The sequence below is a fragment of the Opisthorchis viverrini genome (genome assembly GCF_000715545.1).
Source record: "Opisthorchis viverrini unplaced genomic scaffold opera_v5_29, whole genome shotgun sequence".
In the NCBI taxonomy this organism is placed as follows: domain Eukaryota; kingdom Metazoa; phylum Platyhelminthes; class Trematoda; order Opisthorchiida; family Opisthorchiidae; genus Opisthorchis; species Opisthorchis viverrini.
In genome coordinates this window covers 68,023-90,382 of record NW_008751685.1, presented here as the reverse complement: position 1 = coordinate 90,382, position 22,360 = coordinate 68,023, and the positions used below count along the sequence as shown (strand labels likewise).

Sequence of the window (22,360 nt, the reverse complement as noted above, 5' to 3'; positions counted from 1 at the left end):
CGGTCAAAACCAAGTTTGTATGCAAATAAGTGTTTCGCTAATTTCGTGCTATTTAGATAAAAGGTAATAGAATAATCATTCAGCTGTAACACCCTTTCGGTGCCTAGCTGCCGTGCCACCCAAAGGGAGCACTAGGGCTGGAATACTGTCAGGTTGCCCAAGCTTAGACAGGAGAAGTCGAGAGGCGGAGGTCGACGGTCAGTAGATCCGCGTTCCAATCCCTGAGCTATCCCTTCCCTCCTCAATGACTGTCATATTTAATTTTGAATTCACCCTTTTGAAAATGGGTATCACTATAGACTCATCCCGGTTAGTTGAGTGAAACCGGTCGTGGGTGGTCGGAGAGCTTTCAATAACCTTATGAATAGTGCATTAGTCCCCATCTTTCTTGTTTATTACCCATTTTATCAGCCGGTTACAGCATGTCTGTCACATCCATGTAACTGGGTTGGATCCCTGTAAGCTCGTCTTCGCATTGTACGGTTGTCTGGATCAATTGAAATCGATGCAAGTCGATGGCTTAGACGGTGTGTCATGCTAGCCTGCGTGCCGATGGACTGCAGTTCTGAATGTGATGCGGACTTCTGCTTCGGTCCGCAACAACGTATATAGTCATCCTGGCAGGTGATATGAATGCTAAATTCTCGTATAAATGAATGCAACTGAGCTCGGAAGAAGCATGGTTGGGAAGTAGTTTCAGATTCCTTGTCAGCGCAACTTGTAGAGCAACTCCTTCAGTTGTGTGCTGATCATGGTCTGTTCCTGGCCAGTACGAGTTTTCAGCAGAGTGGTTCACTTAAAGTCCACAAACCACAAGCCATGTTAATGTGCACTTCACTTCTGCAAAGTGTAGAAGACTGGATGGGGTCAAACCGAAACCTAATGTTGCGGACGGGCCATCCGAAGTGTTAGGTGAATTCGTTCACCTGGAGACTTGTATAAGTTCCGGTGGAGTGGCCTTGGATTGGCTTTACTCCCTGAATTCGGACGGCCAGAATAGCTTACACCAACCTCCGACACCTATGGCGCTGGTTTGATGTCAGTTTGTCTACTGCAGCAGGGCGATCCATAAATGTGGGTTCTACGCTCCGAGGAAATACAAAGCCGTGTTTGATCACCGGTGTTTGAAATATTGACCGGCCCTGATGTGATCGATCGTTCAGTTGTAACAAACTTTCGGGGCCTAGCTACTACGGCATCCGACGTAAGCACGAGGACTGTCAACCTTACACATAAAGTTGAGATTCGGAGGTTGGTTTCGAACCGCGCACCCTGCGATCAGTATGTTTGCACCCTAACCATTGAGCTATCTCGACCTCGGGTGTGATGAGCACACGGAATTATCAATGCTGAGGTACCTCAGGTGGTTTTAGGGAAAAGGAACTTTCCCGCCACATATGGGTTATTAATGCTAGGACATGCATTTCATCCACCATGTGATCGTCTGCCTCTTGTCCAGCTGTGCTCTACATCAGCCGGGTCACCTTGCCGCATAAAGCAGTGCGGATAAGCGAAAACAGGCTACTGTGGACGTCTCTCTTCTTTCTCTTTCACATGTTTTCCTCCCCCTCTCTTCACCCCAATAATAATTCTCCCCTTGTAGGCCCAGCACTTAGGATTGATGACTCCGTTCGTCATGCATCGCTTTTGCATGCAACATCTGCTCCTAATATGGCACCGACATCCTCAGGTATCTTAAAATCAGTCTTCAAGCCTCGACGCTCAGTCTCTCTAGCCGCTTTCAGTGTCCGCACTCTGAAGCAAGCAGGACAACAGGCCGCTCTTGTTCTCACATTGAGCTTGCCTGGCATTGATGTGTGCTGTGTCTGAGAAACGAGAATTCAAGATGCAAATAGTGATTGGGCTAACTGCCCCATCAGTCTCCACTCGCTTCCGGCTGCTGTGACGAGATGTGCAGAGGTTGGTATCGTCCGGAGTCAGCGGGCGGAAGTGTCCTTGCTTGACTGGATCTGTTGATAATCGCCTCTGTGCGGTTCGTCTGAAAACGTCTGTAAAAGAGTCTTATAGGCGGGAAGTTGATAGATGTCGTGTCTGCTTACGCCTCAACTGACTGTAGCTCCGACGCCCTCAAATACAGGTTTTACGATACCCTGAAAGCCCTGTTGTGGTGAGCTAAAAGCTCAGATATCGTGGTGGTTGTCGGAGAACGCGCAAGTAGACGGGCTTAGTGTATCTGAGACTCATTTAAGAGGTCGACATGGATTGGACTCGGTACGTGCGGACAATGGTGAACGATTGCTTCAGCTGTGTGCTGTTTTAATGCAGTACTAACTTCCGAAATAGCCGAATTCGTCTGGCCACATGGTGTCCTCCAACGGCATGCCGGTCACAAAATCAAATAGAACTAATTGCCATCGGTTACCAATGGTGCGGATCAATAACTGACTCAGCTGCATAGTTGCTCAGTCTCCCTTTTATTCAACAGTGTAGAATACGACCTAATTGATGATATCATCGGCTCCGACGGTTAGCTATATCTGATCCGCTAACACATTTTGCGATGACCGGAACTGTAACAAGACGGACCCTTATACTCATGTACCCTTGGTACATGGCTGAGCATAGCCGCTAGTTGAGTTTTATAACTTATATTTAACGTTGCATTAGCAAGTGTTGGTTTCAACTGCATGTGGATAAGGTTCGTCTTTAAGCGTTAGTTTTCGCCGCATAGCTTAGGGAACTGATCCAGGGACTGAAACGCCGACTGATTCCGACTGGGGTCTTTGAAAAGCGGACTACTTCACCGTTGATTGAACCTCGTAAGCGATAGGTTAAAATACTGTTGGGTTGGTAAGCATAGACGGGAAAAATCGACCAATAATCTGATATTGCGTTTTAACCCTCCGTCTCTTCGACCCCCTTATATTTTTATTGTTATGGTCCTTCCCGTGGCACGTAAGTAGTTGGACTTATCGTCCTTTGCACGACAATTTACATCGGTATTACATATGAATTTCAGGTTACTTACTTTCATACCTTCGGATCTGTCTCATGAGATAGAATTAGTCGGCACTGGTAATACTTCCGGTTTACGCTGCTCAGGCAATGCGATCAGCCGCCAGATCTGTATAAATCTCGATTCATTGATGAACTCCGCAGACCACATGGAGAACGAACTGCTCCAGATCGCTCTTGACAGTACTCGGCCAGGTTCCAGTAGCCCTTGGAAGTGATCACACCATCCTTTACGTGGTGTAGGGCACCATGAGTTGTTTGGTGACTTCAGTATTCCTGTGCGACGCATGCCCAGACCATCGAAGATGCAGTCGTTCAAAGAGTTGAGACGGGTGTTGTAGGTCATGACATCCTCACTGCCATTGGGTAACTCCGGATAACGAACTCTCACCATATTTGGGAGACACTAGTGGTAAAAACCACTACCTTTCAAATATCCGCTCATAGACTCGGTGCTTCGCTGTTTCGTGCTGACCACTCCTGTTACGTAGCTTCTACTTTGGACTACTTTTATTGAGCCTAACGGTAAAGATTAATCATAGGTAATCGTTTAGCTGTAGAAATCCTCCGGTGGCTATCTGCTATGCTACACGAAGGGAGCACGACGGATGGGACACTGCTAGGTTGCCCAGGCCTAGACAGGAAAAGTCGTTGTTCTAACCGCAGACCTCCCGGTTAGTGAATTCGTGCTCTAACGACTGAGCCAACCCCCCCCCACCGTAATGAGGTGACATCAGAACAGTTTGTTCTCTCGTTCGTTTCGGTATTTTGGTGGTACATCGTCATTCAGAAACCTTGTAGTTATGTTTCGTAATTCCTACTTGTGTAGTCATTCCTGTCGCATCCTCAAGTACTTTATACCGGACAAATCCACATGTCTTACTCAAAGTCATAGAACGTCAGCAAAAGTAGGTATCCTCTACTGATTGCTTGTGATGTTCGCCTTGAGTGATAGGCGGTTCTTGCCTCAGTAGTTACATTCCACTACCGATGTATTTTTTCTTTGGTTTACTAATTTTTTGGACGTGTGGTTATGTCGAATCGCGATTTATTTCTCCATTACCGTGGTCACTGATGTTCTTTTTTTTCGATCACCTTATTCAGGGTAAGAAGGCCAAAAGGAAGGCACGCGAACGTCAACTGGAAATCGCGCGACGAATGGCTATGATGCAAAAACGACGGGAGCTGCGTGCTGCTGGTCTGGGCTCTTTCCTTGGCTTGATGCCCAAAACCAAACCGTTCATGGATTACAACATAGAAATCCCGTTTGAGAAGCAACCGCCGAAAGGGTTCTACGATACGAGCCAAGAGAAGGTTGATCCGAAGCTGTTAGACTTCCAGCGGTTGCGCCTCAGTGATGTAGAGAAGGAAACTTTCATGGAGAGGGAAAAGGTAAGTTGTTTCATAGATAAACTGCTTTTTTTCCAACTTGACAAGGTCATCAGATCCAAAGTCTCTTCAGCGATGATGCTGTAATGCTACGTCGGTATATTGGTTTGTATTTTCGATTCGGCTTCCGCGAATGGTTTTGCCCTTATCAGCCTCTTTCTCTTCTCGTGAAACTTTTAACAGTCCGTCAGGTCCTTGTGAATAATCCCTCACATGACTTGTAAAGTTGGTTATTTGGTTATCTCTGCGGTTCCTATCTTTCGTTTGATCCTGTGTTCAACTAAATCCATTTGCGTTTTTTATGACAGGCACCACTGTGGTACAAGCGTTTAAACTACGTTTCAAAAGCCAGGTACTTACTGCCTTGGTGGTGACTACGACGGGATATATTTCACGGACTGCAACTACCTGAACTTTATGATCAGCGGTGGGAACAACGTAAATGGCGATCTAGTCTTGTTCTCAGTTTCAGCTGCCATATGTAGACTGGAGACCAGTGGCGGAAGTAAGAACCATTGGGAATGGGCCTATAGCCAAGCGGAGCCAAACACCCGACCAAATATTGTGGCAGTAACCAGTAACACGTCTGTAGCCAAGCATAACAACCCCCTGCAATTTCCAATCCTTGATCGAGATCCAGCAACAGTACTCGGATGTCTCAATTTCTTCATAGCCGTCAACAACACAGACACTTGTCCGTAAAATCACTTCGCTTTACCCGCTTCAGTGGCATCTAAAATGCCTCCGCTGTTTTAGCTACTAAGTTCCAGCTAGTAATGAGAATAAACTGCATATAGAGTTCTCGGGATGACAGGCTGGTATGAATGTTTCTGTTCCGAATCCTAGGGAACAATTGCCCGTCGCTACTACCTTTCCGCGAAATCTGATTGACAGTTGTCTGACTAAAGTTGCATCGCCTGATCATTCAATGTAGCCTGACGGGTCGCTTCTGAGTAGATGTGGAATTCCACTGATGTATAGCAGGTAATCTTTTAGTCAAACGTTACACAGTCAGTCTAGAGAGGCAATGGAACACCGGCTGACTGATCCATTCGGCGATGGTACGGAAGAGACACATTCACTGGAACATTTACCCCATTGTTGGCGATGAGCTAGCAAGAACTAGCAAGTGTTTGCAGATGTAGGTCGACGGAAGTGTCGGCGGGACGCAAAAATTTTCATGAATGAAGAGAAAGCTATGTTTGCGAGATCCGAAAATAGAATTCAGACTTCACTGAGGGTTGGATTGCTTGGTTCATTTGAAAGACCAAGTGGCGAAGCTTCGGATGATTGTAGGACCGCGATAGGACTACTAAACTGTTGGAAGCTGGTGAGTAAATGAAGGAGAGGTAGATAAGCGTTTATGGATTTGAATGTTACTGTGTCCATCGGGCCTCGAACTTATATGTTTGTAAGGCTGGTCCTCATCATACTGGTAGCACCTGTTCGGTCACTAATAATCTGAGTTGTGACAGATGTGTGTAAAGTTGTGCCATCCGCAAAACCGTAGAAATGGAAAGGGGTGTGTTGATAGACCGAAGGAAGATTGTAGGGTAAAGGACAAGACCTTGGGGAGCACCTGCATTCACCATAGATCCGAGGGTGATCATCGTTGAAGCCTGTCTGGACCGATCGGTTTGTTAGGAAATTCTCCGTTCATCAGTTCCGTACACTAACATTCTGGCAATCAGATTGTATTGCCATACTCAATGGGAAAACTTTGTGGCATCGAGGTATGCCAGTTCGGTTTCATTAACCGAGCCAAGGGCAGATGACAATAAGTGTGGTACGTACACCAGAAAGTTATCAGTGTAGCTATTGGGCCTGAATCTGTATTGACGATCACTCTGGAAACTTTTGTCTTCCAAATTATTTTGCAGTTATTTGGAGATCACTCCTGATCTTTGGAACAATTTGGTAGTTGTTCGGGTCAGATAAGGAGCTGAGTTTGGGAACAGGGAAACCATTGGAAATAGATGGAACTACGCGAGCACAGATGGGAGGATGGAAGAGACCATATACAATTGGAGCGAGTTATGGAGAATAAGCGCCGAACAAAATAAGGGACTGAAGGGTTAAGATCCTGACTAAGAGACCCAGTGATTCCCTATCGGTGCTTAGATGCCACGCCACTCGATTGAAACACAAGGGCTTAGGTACTGCCAGTTCACTCCAAGCGGACAGCAACAATTGAGAAATCATGGTTTGGGTTGAATCATGAACCTTCTGTTCGGTAGCTTCGCGCCTTAACCACTGAACGTTCTCGGTCATTGAATTTGGGGAAGAAATTTGAGTAAAAATTTCAGCCTTCTCTTGAGGAAGCGAGTTGGACACTCTCGGAGTTAGGATTAGTGGAATAGAAGGAAGAACAGAAATTCCGACCTATTGGCTTTGGATGTCTCTTCAGTTATAGCCATCCGGAGAGTATGTTTGACCGTTAATCAGCCTTCGCACTGACGATGTTAACCATGTAGGAATCTCGGGCAATAACGTAGTCCGAATGAAATGAAGAGGAGGAGGGGAAAGCCAATTCGGATGCATTTGTGGCCATTTTCTAATAGTGCGAAGACGCGTGATTAAAGCATTCGGGGGATGAGAGTTGGTCGGGGTTAAAAAACTGCGGGACATAAATTCCACCCTGAAGGATAGTTGCGAGGTTTTCAGAGAAAGTCACGAAGTCGTTGGGGAGACAGCAGTCCCAGGAATAGGAGCTGAGGAGTTGTCCTATACCGTCCTAGTATGCGGACAAATGGCGCCAGGAACACGATGGTCAAGCGAACTGATGGGACAGAGTAGTCAACTGGTAAAGGTGGGCTGTCTATAACCAGGTCTGCAGTCTGCAGTGAGTCACCATCATGGTCCCGAAGGGGGACCGTTCGGTTTAAAAATTTTGTGTTGGCAAATAAACTTTGTCTGGCGACAGGTTACGTCCGCTTGCACCGGAAAGTTACTCACCCAGGCTTGTCGACAGTGAAACCGTTGAGGACTAAAGGCTCAGCAATAGGGCCAGATTTTAGTGTGTTCGCAGCTGATATACAACGGGGAAGAAAGTTGAGTTGAGCCCTTGCCATCCGGTGACATACGCAACGAAACTACTCATCAATTTGAGCGAAACGAAAATTATTAAAAGTCAGCCGAGGGGTAGTGATGGACAGAGAGGAGGAGAAAAAAGGGAGGACTTGGTGTAGGCACAAATCCCGCCCTTGAAACGGATGTGATTGTGTAAGAAGTAACGAGGGTGTTTGAGATTGCCGTTGCCGGAAATTCGTATTTAAGTGAAAAATAGAACATTTATGGGCGGTGATGGGCTGAGTTAGCATTGCAGTTCAAATCACGATGTTAGAGAGTAACGAGGCCTTGATTTTGTGAAGAGAGTGTTCGTTCATGTAACCGGAACATTCAAATCAGCTAACAGTCAACAAGGTATGCACTGGCCAAGCAGCGTCTTGTCTTAATGATTCAGCCGTTTTTGGTAAATCCTTCTATCTTCTCATCACTGATATATCCGTGGGAGTAGTTTTAGCAAGCGATTTTCTCATTCTTGTCGTTCACAATGTGTTATCTCAAACAAAGTATGAAATTGTTTCATGAATCACCACCATATGATGGAAAAAAGATAATACGCTACGTAAAAATGGGTCAGCTTACTAAATACACTCATTTGCAAACTAGTTTGGTGTTAGCGGGAAACTCAACGGCATTTCATCTGAATCTCGTTTATGATGTTCTTCAATGAATGTCCGGCTGGATATCTAGGAGAAGGTATTGCACCAAGAAGAACCTTATTTGGCGTAAGATTTTTTCACATGCGGTATAATCGTATCCTGGCTGCTACCCCTGTTAATTTCTGGTCACTAATTGTCGCTTTTAGTCTCCTACCTTATGAGAACTCGATCGTATTTAGTTGTGTTCTCACAAACAGCAACTCAAGTGAAAAACACTGGAACACAACTTTTGGTGCACCCATTTGCAGAGCACAAAATGAGTGTTACAGACGACTTTCAGCTGACAGCGCTCATGATATCTTTAGAATAACCCACAATATTTCGTTTGATTTAGTTAAATTTAAAATTGAATCCCTTTTTACCTTGAGGCATTTGTAGACTGGGTCCGCGTTCTGAGGTCGCACGACGTGAATTCTTATGAGTTTTATGTCTCACTATTACTTGTACCGGGTTTCACATTTTGGTTCTATTCAATGTGTTCAGCGTGAACGGAAGAAGGATGCAGAGCGTCAGGCAAAGCGACTACAGAGTGATCTACCTGGTGTTCTGCGCGGTGGAGCGCTGGACGAGCCTGTTCTGAAACGGTCCAAATTGGTTCTACCTGAACCGCAAGTTTCCGACTTGGAATTGGAAAACCTTGTCAAGGTGAGTACATGGTAAATTTGCTCACTTGCCTACTTTAAATCAGCCTATTTTGGCTAACACTCCTCCGAATCTCACACTTACCAAGTGATCCTTCTTGTCCAGGTCGAGAATATCTGGCGCTACTTTAGCTCTTCAAATTAGATCAATAGAATGTCAACTTTGTCAGATTCCTCTGTCATTTGATATCGTACTTGGTCGTACCTAGTTTGTACTGGTGGCTTTTCCAGGGCACTGTGCTCCCCTTTCTCAGAGGAAGACATGTTCCAAGAAAGTGGAATAAACCGACTTTTACAGTTGCGTACATTGCCAGGCATAGACTACCATCCAAGGTAGAGCATTCAGGTTGAGAAATATACCTTATGCATATATGTCAGTGTGATGAATTCGGACCGTGACTCTCCGGTGGGCAGACGTTGAACAGTGACAGTGAAGTTCTTGAAGACCGTTGATTCGAACGTTAATTCATTACACGGAAACGCTCTGAGGTTGTTATTTGGAGCCAAGCTTCCAGAGCGCAAAATCATACGAACAGGAATCATGCTGTCCGCGGAAAGGTCTCTTAAGAAATCTGCTGTAGACAACCAACGAAGATAATCTTTCAGCTGTAATGCCCTTTTGGTGCCTAGCTGCCATGCCACCCGAAGGAAGCGCGAGGGCTGGGGTACTGTCAGGTTTCCCTAGCGTGGACAGGAGTCGATATGCAGAGGTCAGGTTCGAACCACTGAGCCATCCCTCCATCTGCTGTAGAACAGAAGAACTAAAAAATAGGAATGTTCTGTCACATGAACCACAGTGTTTCATGTACATGGTCGATGATTTGAGCCCGATTTGAGCTGAACCATTCTGGCCCAAACCGTCCTCTCATGTGCTGCATGAGGCTACTTCGAGAAGCATGCATGTCTTCAAGGCATCAAAGTATCGGTAAATGTTGACTCTTGTCTGATCTACCCAGAGAAGTATTGGTTGTTTTCAGTAGGTTATTTGACCAATCAAGAGAGTGAGGTGCGTGGAGGGCATGGATGAACTGGGACGTTTTGTGAATTTCGAAGGCACAATCGGACACTGAAGGCATTCTGGACTGTCTGTTTCTTGGATGTTTCATCTTAACACAAGTCAAATACATCCGACGAAGCACTTGACATCGTGGATACTAGCTTGATTTTATGCTACCCGTTATTCTCCGGCAAGTTAACAAAATAACCCTGCATACTTTTTCCCCACATCATCTCATGGCCGTCAACCCTTTTCATCACCATCGAAGACACCAGTGTTGACATTGGTGCTCTACTGCCGTACAACCACAAAGCCTACTTAATTATGTTTAAAGTCCGAAAATGAAATAAGAGTGGATGATGGACGGACCTTAGGTTCTTAGACATCCATGTGCTCATTCCGACAATCTGGAAAGAAACCGACGGCGTGAACCCCAATGGCATCGATTAGCCGCCATTTCTTTCAGCTAAGTGCGGGGTGGTCACATCGCATCAACACCCAGACCTTCATTGTTTCTTTCGTGCCCTTTTCTCAAGCGTGCCTACTTCGCAGTTGTTGCTGACACTTGACACTTAGCATCAGTACTGTTTTATGGGATTGTGTTGGGTTCCCCCTTGGGATCTATCTGTCACATTTCTTGCTATAGGACTGCAGTCTAATTCTCGCGCTTCAACCCAGTCAGATTTATCCACGGCTGGAAAGATTAAGTTATGAGATTTCGAGCGCTTATGGCCTAGTTTATCGAAATCATTTACATCCTTTACCGTCTGGTCAGGTCGTTATTGCACACTATAGCCCCATCGAGGATGCAGGGGTTGGTACTCTTTAATTAATGAATTGGCTAAATCCACCGCACACCTTCCGCACCGGAACAGAGTTTTCTGTTTCACTTGGATGTTTCAGACAGTTTTTGCATGTGCAATGAAATGTTTTGGTTTTGCGGGAAAGAAGTACCAAACGATATGTCGTTTCTCTACCTCCATTAGATCCCATTAGATCCATTAGATCCCATATTACTATGAACAATTATGTTTTGTTTCACTCAAACTGACCATCAAATCAAAGCAATTTATCACAAGGATGTATACTAACGTAACGACGAGAATATTAATGATTACTGAAAACTAGATAAACAGATTTGTTTTGCGTTGCCTCACTCCGTGCCCCAATTTCACTGAATTCAGTCATTACTTCAAATGTGGCAGATTCCAGCGGATTTTGCTCAACACGCATCCTGAGCTTTATCCTGCCACAAAGAATCCACCGATGCCCTGGCTTGATATTTATCAGTAGGGTTTGTGACACCAACCACTTAAAATGACTGTTGGCTATTAAAATAAGCCAATGAATCGATTAGCCCGTTCGTTGTGTTCAATAGGATGGTATCTCTTTCTGTTCTGGGAGTTTTGTTTCCTCGATAGAGTGGAGTTGGAGTACTTCACCTGAATTCCGTGTGAGTCTACTCAGTAACACAATAGAAAAATCTGTCTAACAAACGTACTTGTTCTGTGAGCGCACCGTGCGTGACTTTTGAGCGTCACTAACGGATTCTGTTTGGTTTTTATAGGTTGGACAAGCCGGGGAGAATGCCGTCCGTATGGCAATGGAGGACTCTGGTTATGACGCGGGCTCTGCCACTCATCCTCTCCTCCCGGACTATCCAAGTGCCGGCGGTTTTGCTACCCCAGCTATGATTGCAGCCCAGCGAACTCCCGTCGCAATGGTTGATTCGGTTACGCGAGTGAGTTTGGTTTGATTTATCATCTAGACCAATGGTGTTGCTTAAAAAGGTCACCTATGCTTTCTCAGACAGCCTGTTTCCTCATTCAAACATTTCGCACTATTCACGAACCTACTAACATGTTTTTTGGTTGAACCATCATCCACCATTTATGACCACTGTAGGAACTTCGTAGTCAACATTTCATCCCTTTTGCACTCAAGAGGACGGCGATGACGGTTCCATCTGAATGCGTGGACGTAAGCAGATTTCCATCCATGTATTTAACGCATTTTTTTCGAAATAAGTTCACGGGAACTATCCATTTGAAAAGGGACTTGAACCGAAGTCTTGTCATCATCATCATCGACAGCGTAACATCAGTGTTCAGCACGGATGCCTCACTGCCAAGCAACCATGATTTATTTGGAAGCTTTATTGTAAAGAAAAGAGTAAAGGTGAACGAGGAGGGGACTTAGTGCTAGCCTAACACAATCATTCCGAGGTGCCTATACCTCCAAACGTTCAATCAGGCGATTTGGATAGAAACTGACAACAAGAACGCCACTGACATCGGTTGGCAGCCATATCCTGTAGTGTCCCCGAAGTCTTGGCCATCGTACTGCTTGTACTAGCGCTTTCCTGTATTCTCATCAATTATCAGCATGCTCACTTTTTAGCTTCTAGTTAATCGCAAAACTTTAGTCGAATCCATTCCAACCGCCATTCTCAGATGAGTAGCATTCTGTAATTTGCATTCTTTCTTCTCGTCCCGCGTTCCACACAGGAGGCCCAGAATATCCTGGCACTGCAACAAGTACAAACCCCGCTTGTAGGTGGAGACAACCCGGAATTGATTGGTCATTCCGATTTCACCGGAGTCACCCCCAGTCCAGCAAATGTGTTGACTACCCCCAACACACTTCTCCACAGCCAAATTGTTGGCCCTTCCCCATTTCGCACCCCCGGGCAACCAGATAGTGGTATGTTTTCAGTCAAATTTCAATCGGCCTGCCGGTCTCCTTTGATATGTTGGCTATTTACCTGTTACGTTTCCTGGTGCATTGTAGGGCATTCAGCTTTCCTTTGGCTGGAAATTCGCCTACCGGAATTCCTTAATGCGAAATTCTCCGGTCCCAGTATTTACATTGATTGATCTAAGGCGCTTTCTTCAATGGCATGACAATTTACTAAGTAGTTTTTCTGCTAACTGGTGCAAGTCTGATTTCCGTTATACTTTACACATGTACTTCTCGGGGCTATGCAATCGAAATTTTCGAACGAGGATTGTATTTTCAGGATTTTGGTTCCATTTCCATGGGTTTCCTCAGTTTTGTCTCTGGCCTGGCCGAGCTATGCCTCGGATTAGATTAATCGTTCACGGTTGGTGTTGATATCCAGAAAACTGCGCTCAGACTGTTGCGCTCATTTATCGTTTACATGGATTTTTTGGGTTTTAGAATCACTTCAGTTTGCCTTCTTCACTTGGCTGGATACTCCTTTTCACTGTCTGTTCACAGTCTATGCCTGTTGATATTTTTGACTTCATACTGGGACTGGTCCAAGTGTATGCTCTTGTACTCCCATCACCTCGCATAATCGAGCCTACTCTCTGGTTTGTGGTTGCATTCCAGCTACTCCTATGCTGAATGGCACACCAGGTTTGGACGCCTTGGATCGACGTACCGGAGCCATGCAGCAGGCCACTCCATTGAGAGATCGGCTAAATATTAACACGGATGGATTAAACGACCCGAATTCCTTTGGACTCGATGCTCCTGCAGCTGGCAGCAAACTCGCATCAAAAGCCAGTCTCCGAAAAAGCTTAGCAGACTTGCCTGCTCCGAAAAACAATTACGAAATTTTCGTACCAGATGAAGCGGAATCTGGTGCAAACGAAAGCAGTGGTGGTGTAGACCTAGATGAGGATACGGTCAGCTTGGACGCTGGTGGTACAGCCTCCCGTATTGCTGATCGAGCGGACTTGGATCGATTGCGCGAACTGGAACAGGCGGCAGCCGAGCAAGCTGCGTGGTCTAAACGCAGTCAAGTTGTTAGGCGCTCACTTCCACGTCCGGCCGATATTAATCACACGGTACTCCGGAGCGTCCCAGCTTCGCAAACCCCACAACAGGAGGGAGCAATCACTGATTTACAGCGTGTACGTCTGGACTTGTCTTCCTGAATCATACTTTTTTCTTTATCTTAGACATATATGTACTTTTTCGGATGTAACACAACAAAAACAGGACCAAGAGGTGAAACAGCTTCATGTATTTTGAAGGAAGCTACTGTCGGATTTCCAAAGGTTAGACAAACAGTTGAAAAGTCGAGGCTGGTTCAAGCTACAGACCTGCCGGCTATTTGCGTCACCCCTTGGTCGCTGACAAAAAAGTACATGTGGCAACAAAAATGATGTGGACTAATACACAGCAGTGGGACGTCAGGGAATTCGGACATGTAAATATTGGTGCGATCCTTGAACTGGGACGCCCGAATTTGGGGTGGATTTTCCGGGGATCCAGAGTTAACACAGTAGTGGGACGTCAGAGAATTCGGACATGTAAATTTTCGTGCGATCCTTGAACTGGGACGCCCGAAATTGGGGTGGATTTTCCGGGGATCCAGAGTTTTCTTGGGTGGTTGAAAGGCAAGGGGACAAATTCCGTTCGGTCACTAGGGTTGGGATTTGGTTTACAGCGGAAGATAATCAAATGTAACGGAAAGCACGAACGAAACCTAACAAACTTCAGGTTTGGTTCGGAAGTATCCGCATTCTGGAGGCTCAGAAGTTATGATACGTTAAGATTACATGGTCGATCGATTACGGAGGCGGCCCAACTTCGGGATTTGCACCAACCAGTCAAAGTCGATCGAGAGCGGGGCCCTAAAAAAGGTGGTATTCGAAAATGTCCGGTCGTTGACTGTTCACTAGGAGCCGGGTGCTGTACAGATCCAACCACAGGACTTATTTGGAGGAAAGGGATGTAAAGAGGTCAAACCGTTCCACCGAGACTGTGAGCAGGGGCAACATTCATTGTTTTCCTTGTGTCTCGTTTGTCGCCACATTGAAATTAAGGTAGGATTTCGGGAGCTGTATGTAGGTTTAACGACACTGAATTATTGCCTCCTTGACGAAGGCTTAGTTCCGAGACAGGACAGTGGACAATATTGATTTCCGTGACAGGGATGGAGCAAAAGCGCTCCTTTATGAAGTTTCCTCATCAGTGTACGTTTTGTTAAGCTTCAAGGTCGACTTCGGTTTCTATTGATTAGAGATATACTGACCACAGCTAGTCCAACACTGTCTACTTATCCAGCGACACTGATTCTCTTTCGACAACTAGAGTGGGATTAGAATGTCGGAATCGCGGAATCAAATGAAGGGGATATTGTGGGGTTGGCGTATCATATATGGATGGTGATGAGTTATGGTCCTTGGGGTAACTGAGATAATGGTGGTGAGTAATTTAGGTGTGAAAGCGAACTACTTTTCTAGAACAGTAGTTGTGAATTTGCATGCTGTGGTTATTTTTCAGGTTTACACTGTGTTAAGAACGAACCTAGTGCCCTTTCTTGGCTTTTGCTTTGCTTGCTTCTCACATTCCCCGTTCCCTCTGCTTTTAAAAGGCTGAAGAGATGATCAAGCAAGAAATGCTCACCATGATGCACTATGACAATATGTTAAATCCTCCTCCGAATCTTTTGACCGAGGCTGCCAAACAGGCGACGTCTGCTGAGGGAGCCAAATCATCTTCACAACAGAAGCGCTACTTACAGCAGATCAAATCTGGTCACGAAGCCTACTTACGGGCTAACCCCTATGAAGAATTCGATGAGGAGGATTTGAAGGCGGTAAGTTTTGTGCCGCGTCAAGCAGGCTGCCCTCTGTCTGACGGCTGGTTGTAGTATACTGAGATTACACCGCTTGGTTCAGTGTAGGTTGACTCGCGTGTTATCCGTTCCATAGACAGCGAATTCCGCCGGTTGAAAGGATGCGTACTCAATCTTTGAGATCCTTTGTGACTCTCCTTGCACTATCGTTAGGTTGCTTTGTGTGCCTCGAACCCGTCTGATGTCAGGAAGCTATGGCTGTGCCGGTTGAAGGGATGCGTACTCAATGTTTCAGATCCTTTGTGACTCTTCTTGCACTATATTAGGTTCCTTTGTGTGCCTCAAACCCGTCTGATGTCAGGAAGCTATGGCTGGGGAAGATAGCACCTCCCATCACCGCATTCGATGGTGCCTCTTGAAAAAGTGAAATTCTGAATAAATGGGTGATGAACAGCTGGCTGAGTAATTCACATATACAAACGTCATATGGGAAGATTGATACGGATGTCGAGATAAGTTTGGTAGCTGGCTTCCCTTTTCATAGTGTTTACTCAGAACACATCAATTCAATTATGGTTTGGACGTTTACACCCAATTCGCATCCGATGCTTCCTGCGTACAGTAGAGAGCGAGACTAGACTAGTCTGGTCTTTGCCATACTGCATGGAACAATGGACGGATCAACAGAGTACTTCCAAAATCTTAGTGAAAAATGCAAAGCCCATAGAAATGCCATCATCGTCTGACCCTGATAGCTATGCTACCCGAGATTCTACGTGATCTTTTTCTTCAAAGGTTGGTGGAGCATTTGGCGAAATTACAGGGGATATGTTTATGTAATAATGTCACTGCGGCGAGTTTTGTATAGTTCCACTGTTAATATGATGGAACAGTTTGGAAACCGAAAAAGTTTTTTCGATTGTGATGACTCCTTGGCGTCTTATTACCACGCTTCCTAAAGGCCGCGTGATGTTGTTCCTGGTTACTGCAGATTGAGCAAGTTTAGTTGAGGAGCCAGAAAATCGTACCATATCCTCTCTTATATGGTGAAATGGTTCGAGCCTGTTCTCAGTGAGAACACACCTCGTTAGTCACATTCCAAATAAATGTTGAAAACACTGCCGTGCGATTTATTAAACAGTTCAAAGTTTGAAGGCGCACAGTTTTAGAGCGGGGTTCAATCAAGAAACACTGTGGAAGATTCATTCACTGTGGTCAATACATCTCCCGGATTGTTTCAGTTCTGTTCAACTGGTAGGATGCATCACTGTTTCTTTTACCAGTGTAGATTAAACCACCCATTTCACCCTTTTACCGCATGCATGCAACAGGCGGAGCAGCTGCTCACCAGCGAAATGGCAGTTGTTCGAACCGGGATGAATCATGGCGAGTTATCCGCCGAAGCTTACGCCAAAGTGTGGCACGAGTGTCTCTCACAAGTTCTCTATCTTCCTGCGCATCGACGATACACCCGGGCGAACCTGGTTTCCAAACGAGATCGGATCGAATCTCACGAGAAGCGGCTTGATCAACTGCGTCAACTTATGGCGGACGAAGCGAAACGGGCTGCGAAGTTGGAAAAGAAATTACGTATCCTGCTCGGAGGTTATCAGGTAGGTGGATATCCCCCTTTATTTAAGGTTCAGTATGATTCGACATTCAACAATCGATTGACAATAGTCTTTTGCCCTATCTAACCCCTTTGCCTTCATAGTCACGTGCCCAAACACTGATGAAAGCAATACAAGAGAGCGTGGATCAGATAGAACAGAGTCAGATGGAGCTGGTGACCTATGAACGCCTTCACGAACAGGAGCGTGGCGCTATTGTTCGCCGATCCGAGGTACGTTTCTTGCCTCGTTTTTTTTCCGTGTTCTGTAACCTTCAATCCTCATCACGATGAAATTGCATCTGCCCAGCCCTTTGTATTCAACGTAATTCTCCGCACAGTCCGTTCATCATCTGGTTTCTTGTTTCATGCCGATAGGCTTTCAAAAGATGAAACTCACTTTGATGGGTGAAACAGCCTTGTGGTGTTGTTGCTTAAAGACATGTTATGTGGGTTTTATGCAGAGGGGAACCCTCTACGTATCCAATATTCTTTCGGGATGCATGCTTTTGAATGGTGTTATTATTCATACCACATTATTTACAGCTGTTAAGTAGAAGTTAGTCAGTGCTTAGATACTATACGCTGTTCACTACATAAATCCACTTATTATACAAGCAACTTGCCGACAAGCAGTTACACCCTCATCGAAGCCACGCACTTGGTCAAATGGCAGGTGGTACTCCATAAGCCCGTCTTATTTGCCCCTCGAGTTGTGGCTCATGTGCCATTCTGTACTCGGTTGGAACCGTCGCACTACATGACTGCCAGAAGACCTCTGTACCGCTCCTGCGTTCAGTTTCTATCCAGGTTGTTTGTTTGTGTTTGAAGGGATGATCAGGTGTTCACCCTCCTACCTTCCAGATTTTCCTTTGTAAGCCAGAATCTCATCGTTTTACGGCACCGGTGTTCGACATTGGTGATGAACTCTTACGACGTCTGTCCAAATTCGGACTTTCCAGGACACTTGCCTGTCCGCGTCCCATAACAATAGGTAGGCTGTCCAAATTCGGACTTTCCAGGACACTTGCCTGTCCGCGTCCCATAACATATTTTATTTTTTGTCCATCGCGTATGCACAGATCCTGGAGTCTGATGTCGACCGTCAGCAGAAACGTGGGGTTGAACTTCAGCGTGAATACGCTCGACTGGTTCGGATGCGTGAGGACCGTGAGGCGGACTTGTTCCTTGCACAAAACGCAGATCTAACTTCCTTGCCCGACAGTGAAACCACAAGGCAGGACCCATCCCCTGTCGAGGCTATACACGTAAAGGAAACTTCCAACGACTCAGGCTTGGATGAAAACGGAGCCTATCAGGAAGGGTGAGTTCTATCAATAATATTGTTTCGATCTACTTTCCCAGTTTTCTGGCTAACACTGGACGACCGTGAATGCCGAACATTAATGAATGTCCCTTTTGATTCGTGAGACCTGTTAGTCATGATTAAATTCAATCGAACGCGTATTGGCTAACGGAGCAAGACATGAAACATACCTTCCTATAATCCGCCACCGCACGTTAATTTTTCCGAAACCATAATTTCGCCCATCAATCTGACAACTTCGTCAGTAACGGAGAGACTTGTCACCACATTACCTCCGACCATTCTTCCGCCAGTTTCTGGTTTACACCGAACTTGCCGCCGATATGATTGCTTTACTCGGATAAAAGTGACCACTGTACGACGAGTACGCGGTTCTTACAGATGACAATGGTGACTGACAACTATCAGCTATGTTAAGGGCTCGGGGAAAGCTTGGTTGGAAACGTTTTCCTTCAATTTTCCCGTCTTTGAAACGACAGGATATTTGGGACACGGGTAATGGGCGCCTGAATAAACACAATGTTAAGATCTAAGAAGCAGCTAAGTTTTTAACAGCAGTCAGAAGTGCTGGTGTAATTCTTTTGTTATTTTCCGGTAATTCGGTAGGTCTTCTTTTCTTCATCAATTTCGATACTCGGGAAAGATTTCGGATCCCAAAACCAGCCACCCAATACCTTTTGCCTCTATTAGAGCCTACCACTTGCGTGTTAAGTGGTCGGTGACGTTATTAGTGCACAGGTGGTGATAGCCATAATACAAATCAGAAGGTGTATGTGCACTAATAGAAGTTTTTAGTATGGTGGACAGTGGAGGGTTACAACACGTATAAAAATAAATACAATGTGAAATGGGAGCAAGTCAAAAAAGGGAACTTATCGGATGTGGGAGTCCCTTGGTGAAAGTCCGGACGGGGGTAACGTGTTTTCTCCGCAGTTTGGCTGCTACACGTGTTCCATGATTGTCCGTGGACTTGGAGTGCTTGGACTGACTCCTTGCTCCCTGCGCGCGCGCGAGTGTGTGTGTTCTGACTGGGTTCGGTTTCCCTTTATGTAGGTCCCAGTGCGTGTACGTGGGCGCGTCGGCACATGAGTGGTTGCTACGCTGACTAGGCGGTGCAGACAATCGATGTCCGATGAGTCAGCTTAATGCGACGCGTTTGTGCGTATGAGAAATAAGACAAGCCTAGCGATCCAGTGAGCGACTGAGTCGAACAGTCAAGTATGTGGGTGACTAGGTCGCTACAACGTAACTTTTTGGTGAGCTCTGTCGCAGCTTAGCTTGGAATCACACCACATCACAGATTCCCCCCGTGACCTATCCAATAAGCTACGGGAAGTTAAACTGATTTCTGGTGGCTCGGCTACCGATGCAGTAAACAGCCTGGTGCGTGGTCAGCCCACCTAGGCAGGTAGAACTGAATGACCGTGGCGTGGCTTGCAATAGCTTAACCAACTCCAGATTGTGATGTCACACGGTGCTGTTGGAATAAGTAGTTATAACGCATGAGGTATGCCATTCGAAAGAAAGCTGATTCGTGGTTCGGCTTCAAGTTTTTGCTCACGCACCTAATTGCACGATCGACACGGCAAGACTGGCGATCGATTATGCTGTCATACCAGACTGCTGTTCAGAACCCCCGCAACACGTGTATTGTGCCAGCAGAGGCCAAAGTGATGGTGGTGTGTCTCCAAAGAAAACATAAACGGTCGATCCGGATGTCAGTAACACACCCGGTGAGTCAGGGAAAACAAGACAAAACAAACGAATGGTTGTGACTTCATATCATGCCGCTGGCTCTGGTAACGTTAAAACCACCAATTTCACTTGTTATCACTAGAAAAAAATGGTGATTGACTGACGCATTCTATCTAAGTTCATAAGGTGGCCAGTTCGAATTCACTCACTGAACGGACCATAGAACCGCCAGTGGTAGTAAAGTTTCGGTGACTCACTTGAATCCATTCAGCACAATCAATCCAACCAACTACTGCCAATTTTTATCGGCGCGGCGAAAAGCTCACCAATAATAAGTAGCCCTCGGAAACTGAAAGCGAGGAGTTGCCTACAAAGCCCCAGCATTGGGTGACCGCACAAATTTAAGCAATGCCATGGGGTTAGTTCCACACTCTCCGGCGGTAAATTGACGGTTTCTAAGTTGCTTTATCCTATTCCAGCCCTCTGTGAAGAGTATGGACCAGTGAACGTATGTAGTCCTGTTGAAACTGACTTATTTTTTGTGGAGGTCTTGTGTGGGAGAAGTTCTAAATAGAAATGAAGAAACCGAACAAGCAAAGCACTATATTGCAGCTCCTATGATCATGAGTAAATGTAGGAGGCCAGGGTGGTCAAATGATAGGAATACTTAAAGCTGGGTGTACACTCTGGGGCCAATGAGCACTGATTCTTTCTAAAAATGCCTTCACCAACTCAACAGTAAAGTTTTACGACCCAAGAGTTCCTATTGATGTCAGTTAACTGTACTGTGCGTCAACGTACTCAAGCTTAGTTGTCATTACTGCATTCATGCGCGTCTTGGATGTAGTAGCTAGATGCACAAGTCATTCAGGTAGCAAAACTGGACCACTGGAGTCAGATTCTTTCACACTTTTACTGTTTCATGCGGTGCAACATCAACTGAAGATGTATCTTTAGCCAGTTATGTGAAATACCCTGTCATCTTCATTAGGTTCACCTATTAGACGACACACTATGGATCTGGATTGCTCAAGACAATCTGTCTAGTGCATCAAGCTGCAACTGTTTGCTTAATTGTTGCCCCGTTGAAGTGATTGTACTTGGTCTCCCATATTTTTGTATATTCTCTTCATTCTATACAATGGTGTAATAGTTCCTGGGTATGAACTGCATAAATTGGAATAACTAGGTCATCATAGAACGCTTTTGTCTCTTGCGCGTTTACACAGCCATGTGTGCCATAACGCATGGAGCTGGCCCTTCATAAATACGTACATGCCGTACCTAGCGTTTCGTACTGTAGAAGTCACTGCATTGTCCTGTAGAGGAAAATGTTGGTAGCTCAGGTATCGTAGATGGTGGTCGTTGGCTTTTTCGCTGAGCTGGATAATTTGATTGCAAACGTTTCATCACCAATCGAGGTTACATCATCGGTGCGTTATTGTGGAGCGTTGTAGTGCGTAGCGGTGGGTTGGTGGTTGTACCTACTACTACGCTCTGGTGATGAAACGTTTTCCCAACAAGCGCCGAGCTCAGCGAACAAGCCAACGACCACTGCGTTGTCCGTTGACCGTGTGACGTTCCCGGTTCTGTTCAGTGCTGCTACGATTTCTGCTGCTGGACTGGTGTTTTGCGATTATGTCATACCTTCAATCTAAATACGGTTGCCACTGTTCTGTGAATCTGTTTCTAAGAAGTAACGGCCACTTTTCGAGTGCTACTAATTTGTCCGATAGAATCATATGAGTCTAATCATATAAATAATTTTAAGCCAATGTAATTGCAGCCAAACCATGGTCTTTTGTATAGTTCATCGCAGTGCACAGGTGACTGAATAGCGGCGAACTAACCGAGAAAAACGAAGCAAACTGGTCGTTTGGTTTGGATTATTTGGTCTGTTCTTAGAGGGGAAGTTGACCAACATTAATTTCGAGAACGAGTTCGTGGTGCGAGCTGAGATTCGATCCCTCCAGAGCCCTAGAATTCAGTGGAAGCTTCAGTGGTCCCCTCTGAAGGATGATCTCTTCAGGATGCAGCTGTATCTTTAATACAGGACATATCCTTTTCCTGTATATCGGCCTAGATCGTCACTTCGTTTTCTCTCATCATTAGTATTACGTCGGTTTTTTCCGTGATCTGGCCGTGTGACAGCTGGATCGAACACTCAAACAGCCGATCAGCTAGGCACTACGATTGACCGAAGTTAGCCGAACGTATGCACTAACTAGATGCGGATTGTCTGTCAGCTTCTTAAGAATGCAGTAACGGTGAACCGTGTATGTGCGTGCAGATTTTGTGGAAGTCTCATGTCATTCTTGCTTTGTTTTTTCCAATAATCTTGTTTCTCTGTACCATTTTTCCTAGTTACGACTCTCCGCCTAATGATGGACCGGACCATTCAGATGCGGTCAGCGATCAGTCGCCGCACCAGGCCGAAGTTTCCGCCT

The 22,360-nt window shown here is 45.6% G+C and overlaps 1 protein-coding gene across 1 annotated transcript in view; it reads left to right on the top strand.

Annotated features, from left to right (window-relative positions):
• The window catches only part of T265_12990 (hypothetical protein), a gene marked incomplete at both ends in the record, with an annotated part of 28,489 nt that extends 6,132 nt beyond the window's left edge, over positions 1-22,357 (top strand). The window contains 10 exons of the mRNA XM_009166664.1: positions 4,081-4,368; positions 8,574-8,735; positions 11,296-11,469; positions 12,236-12,431; positions 13,083-13,609; positions 15,079-15,303; positions 16,614-16,895; positions 16,997-17,125; positions 17,974-18,215; positions 22,278-22,357. Coding sequence (XP_009164928.1) covers positions 4,081-4,368; positions 8,574-8,735; positions 11,296-11,469; positions 12,236-12,431; positions 13,083-13,609; positions 15,079-15,303; positions 16,614-16,895; positions 16,997-17,125; positions 17,974-18,215; positions 22,278-22,356 — 2,304 coding nt within the window. The remainder of the gene's footprint in view (positions 1-4,080; positions 4,369-8,573; positions 8,736-11,295; positions 11,470-12,235; positions 12,432-13,082; positions 13,610-15,078; positions 15,304-16,613; positions 16,896-16,996; positions 17,126-17,973; positions 18,216-22,277) is intronic.
• Positions 22,358-22,360: the final 3 nt, after the last annotated feature.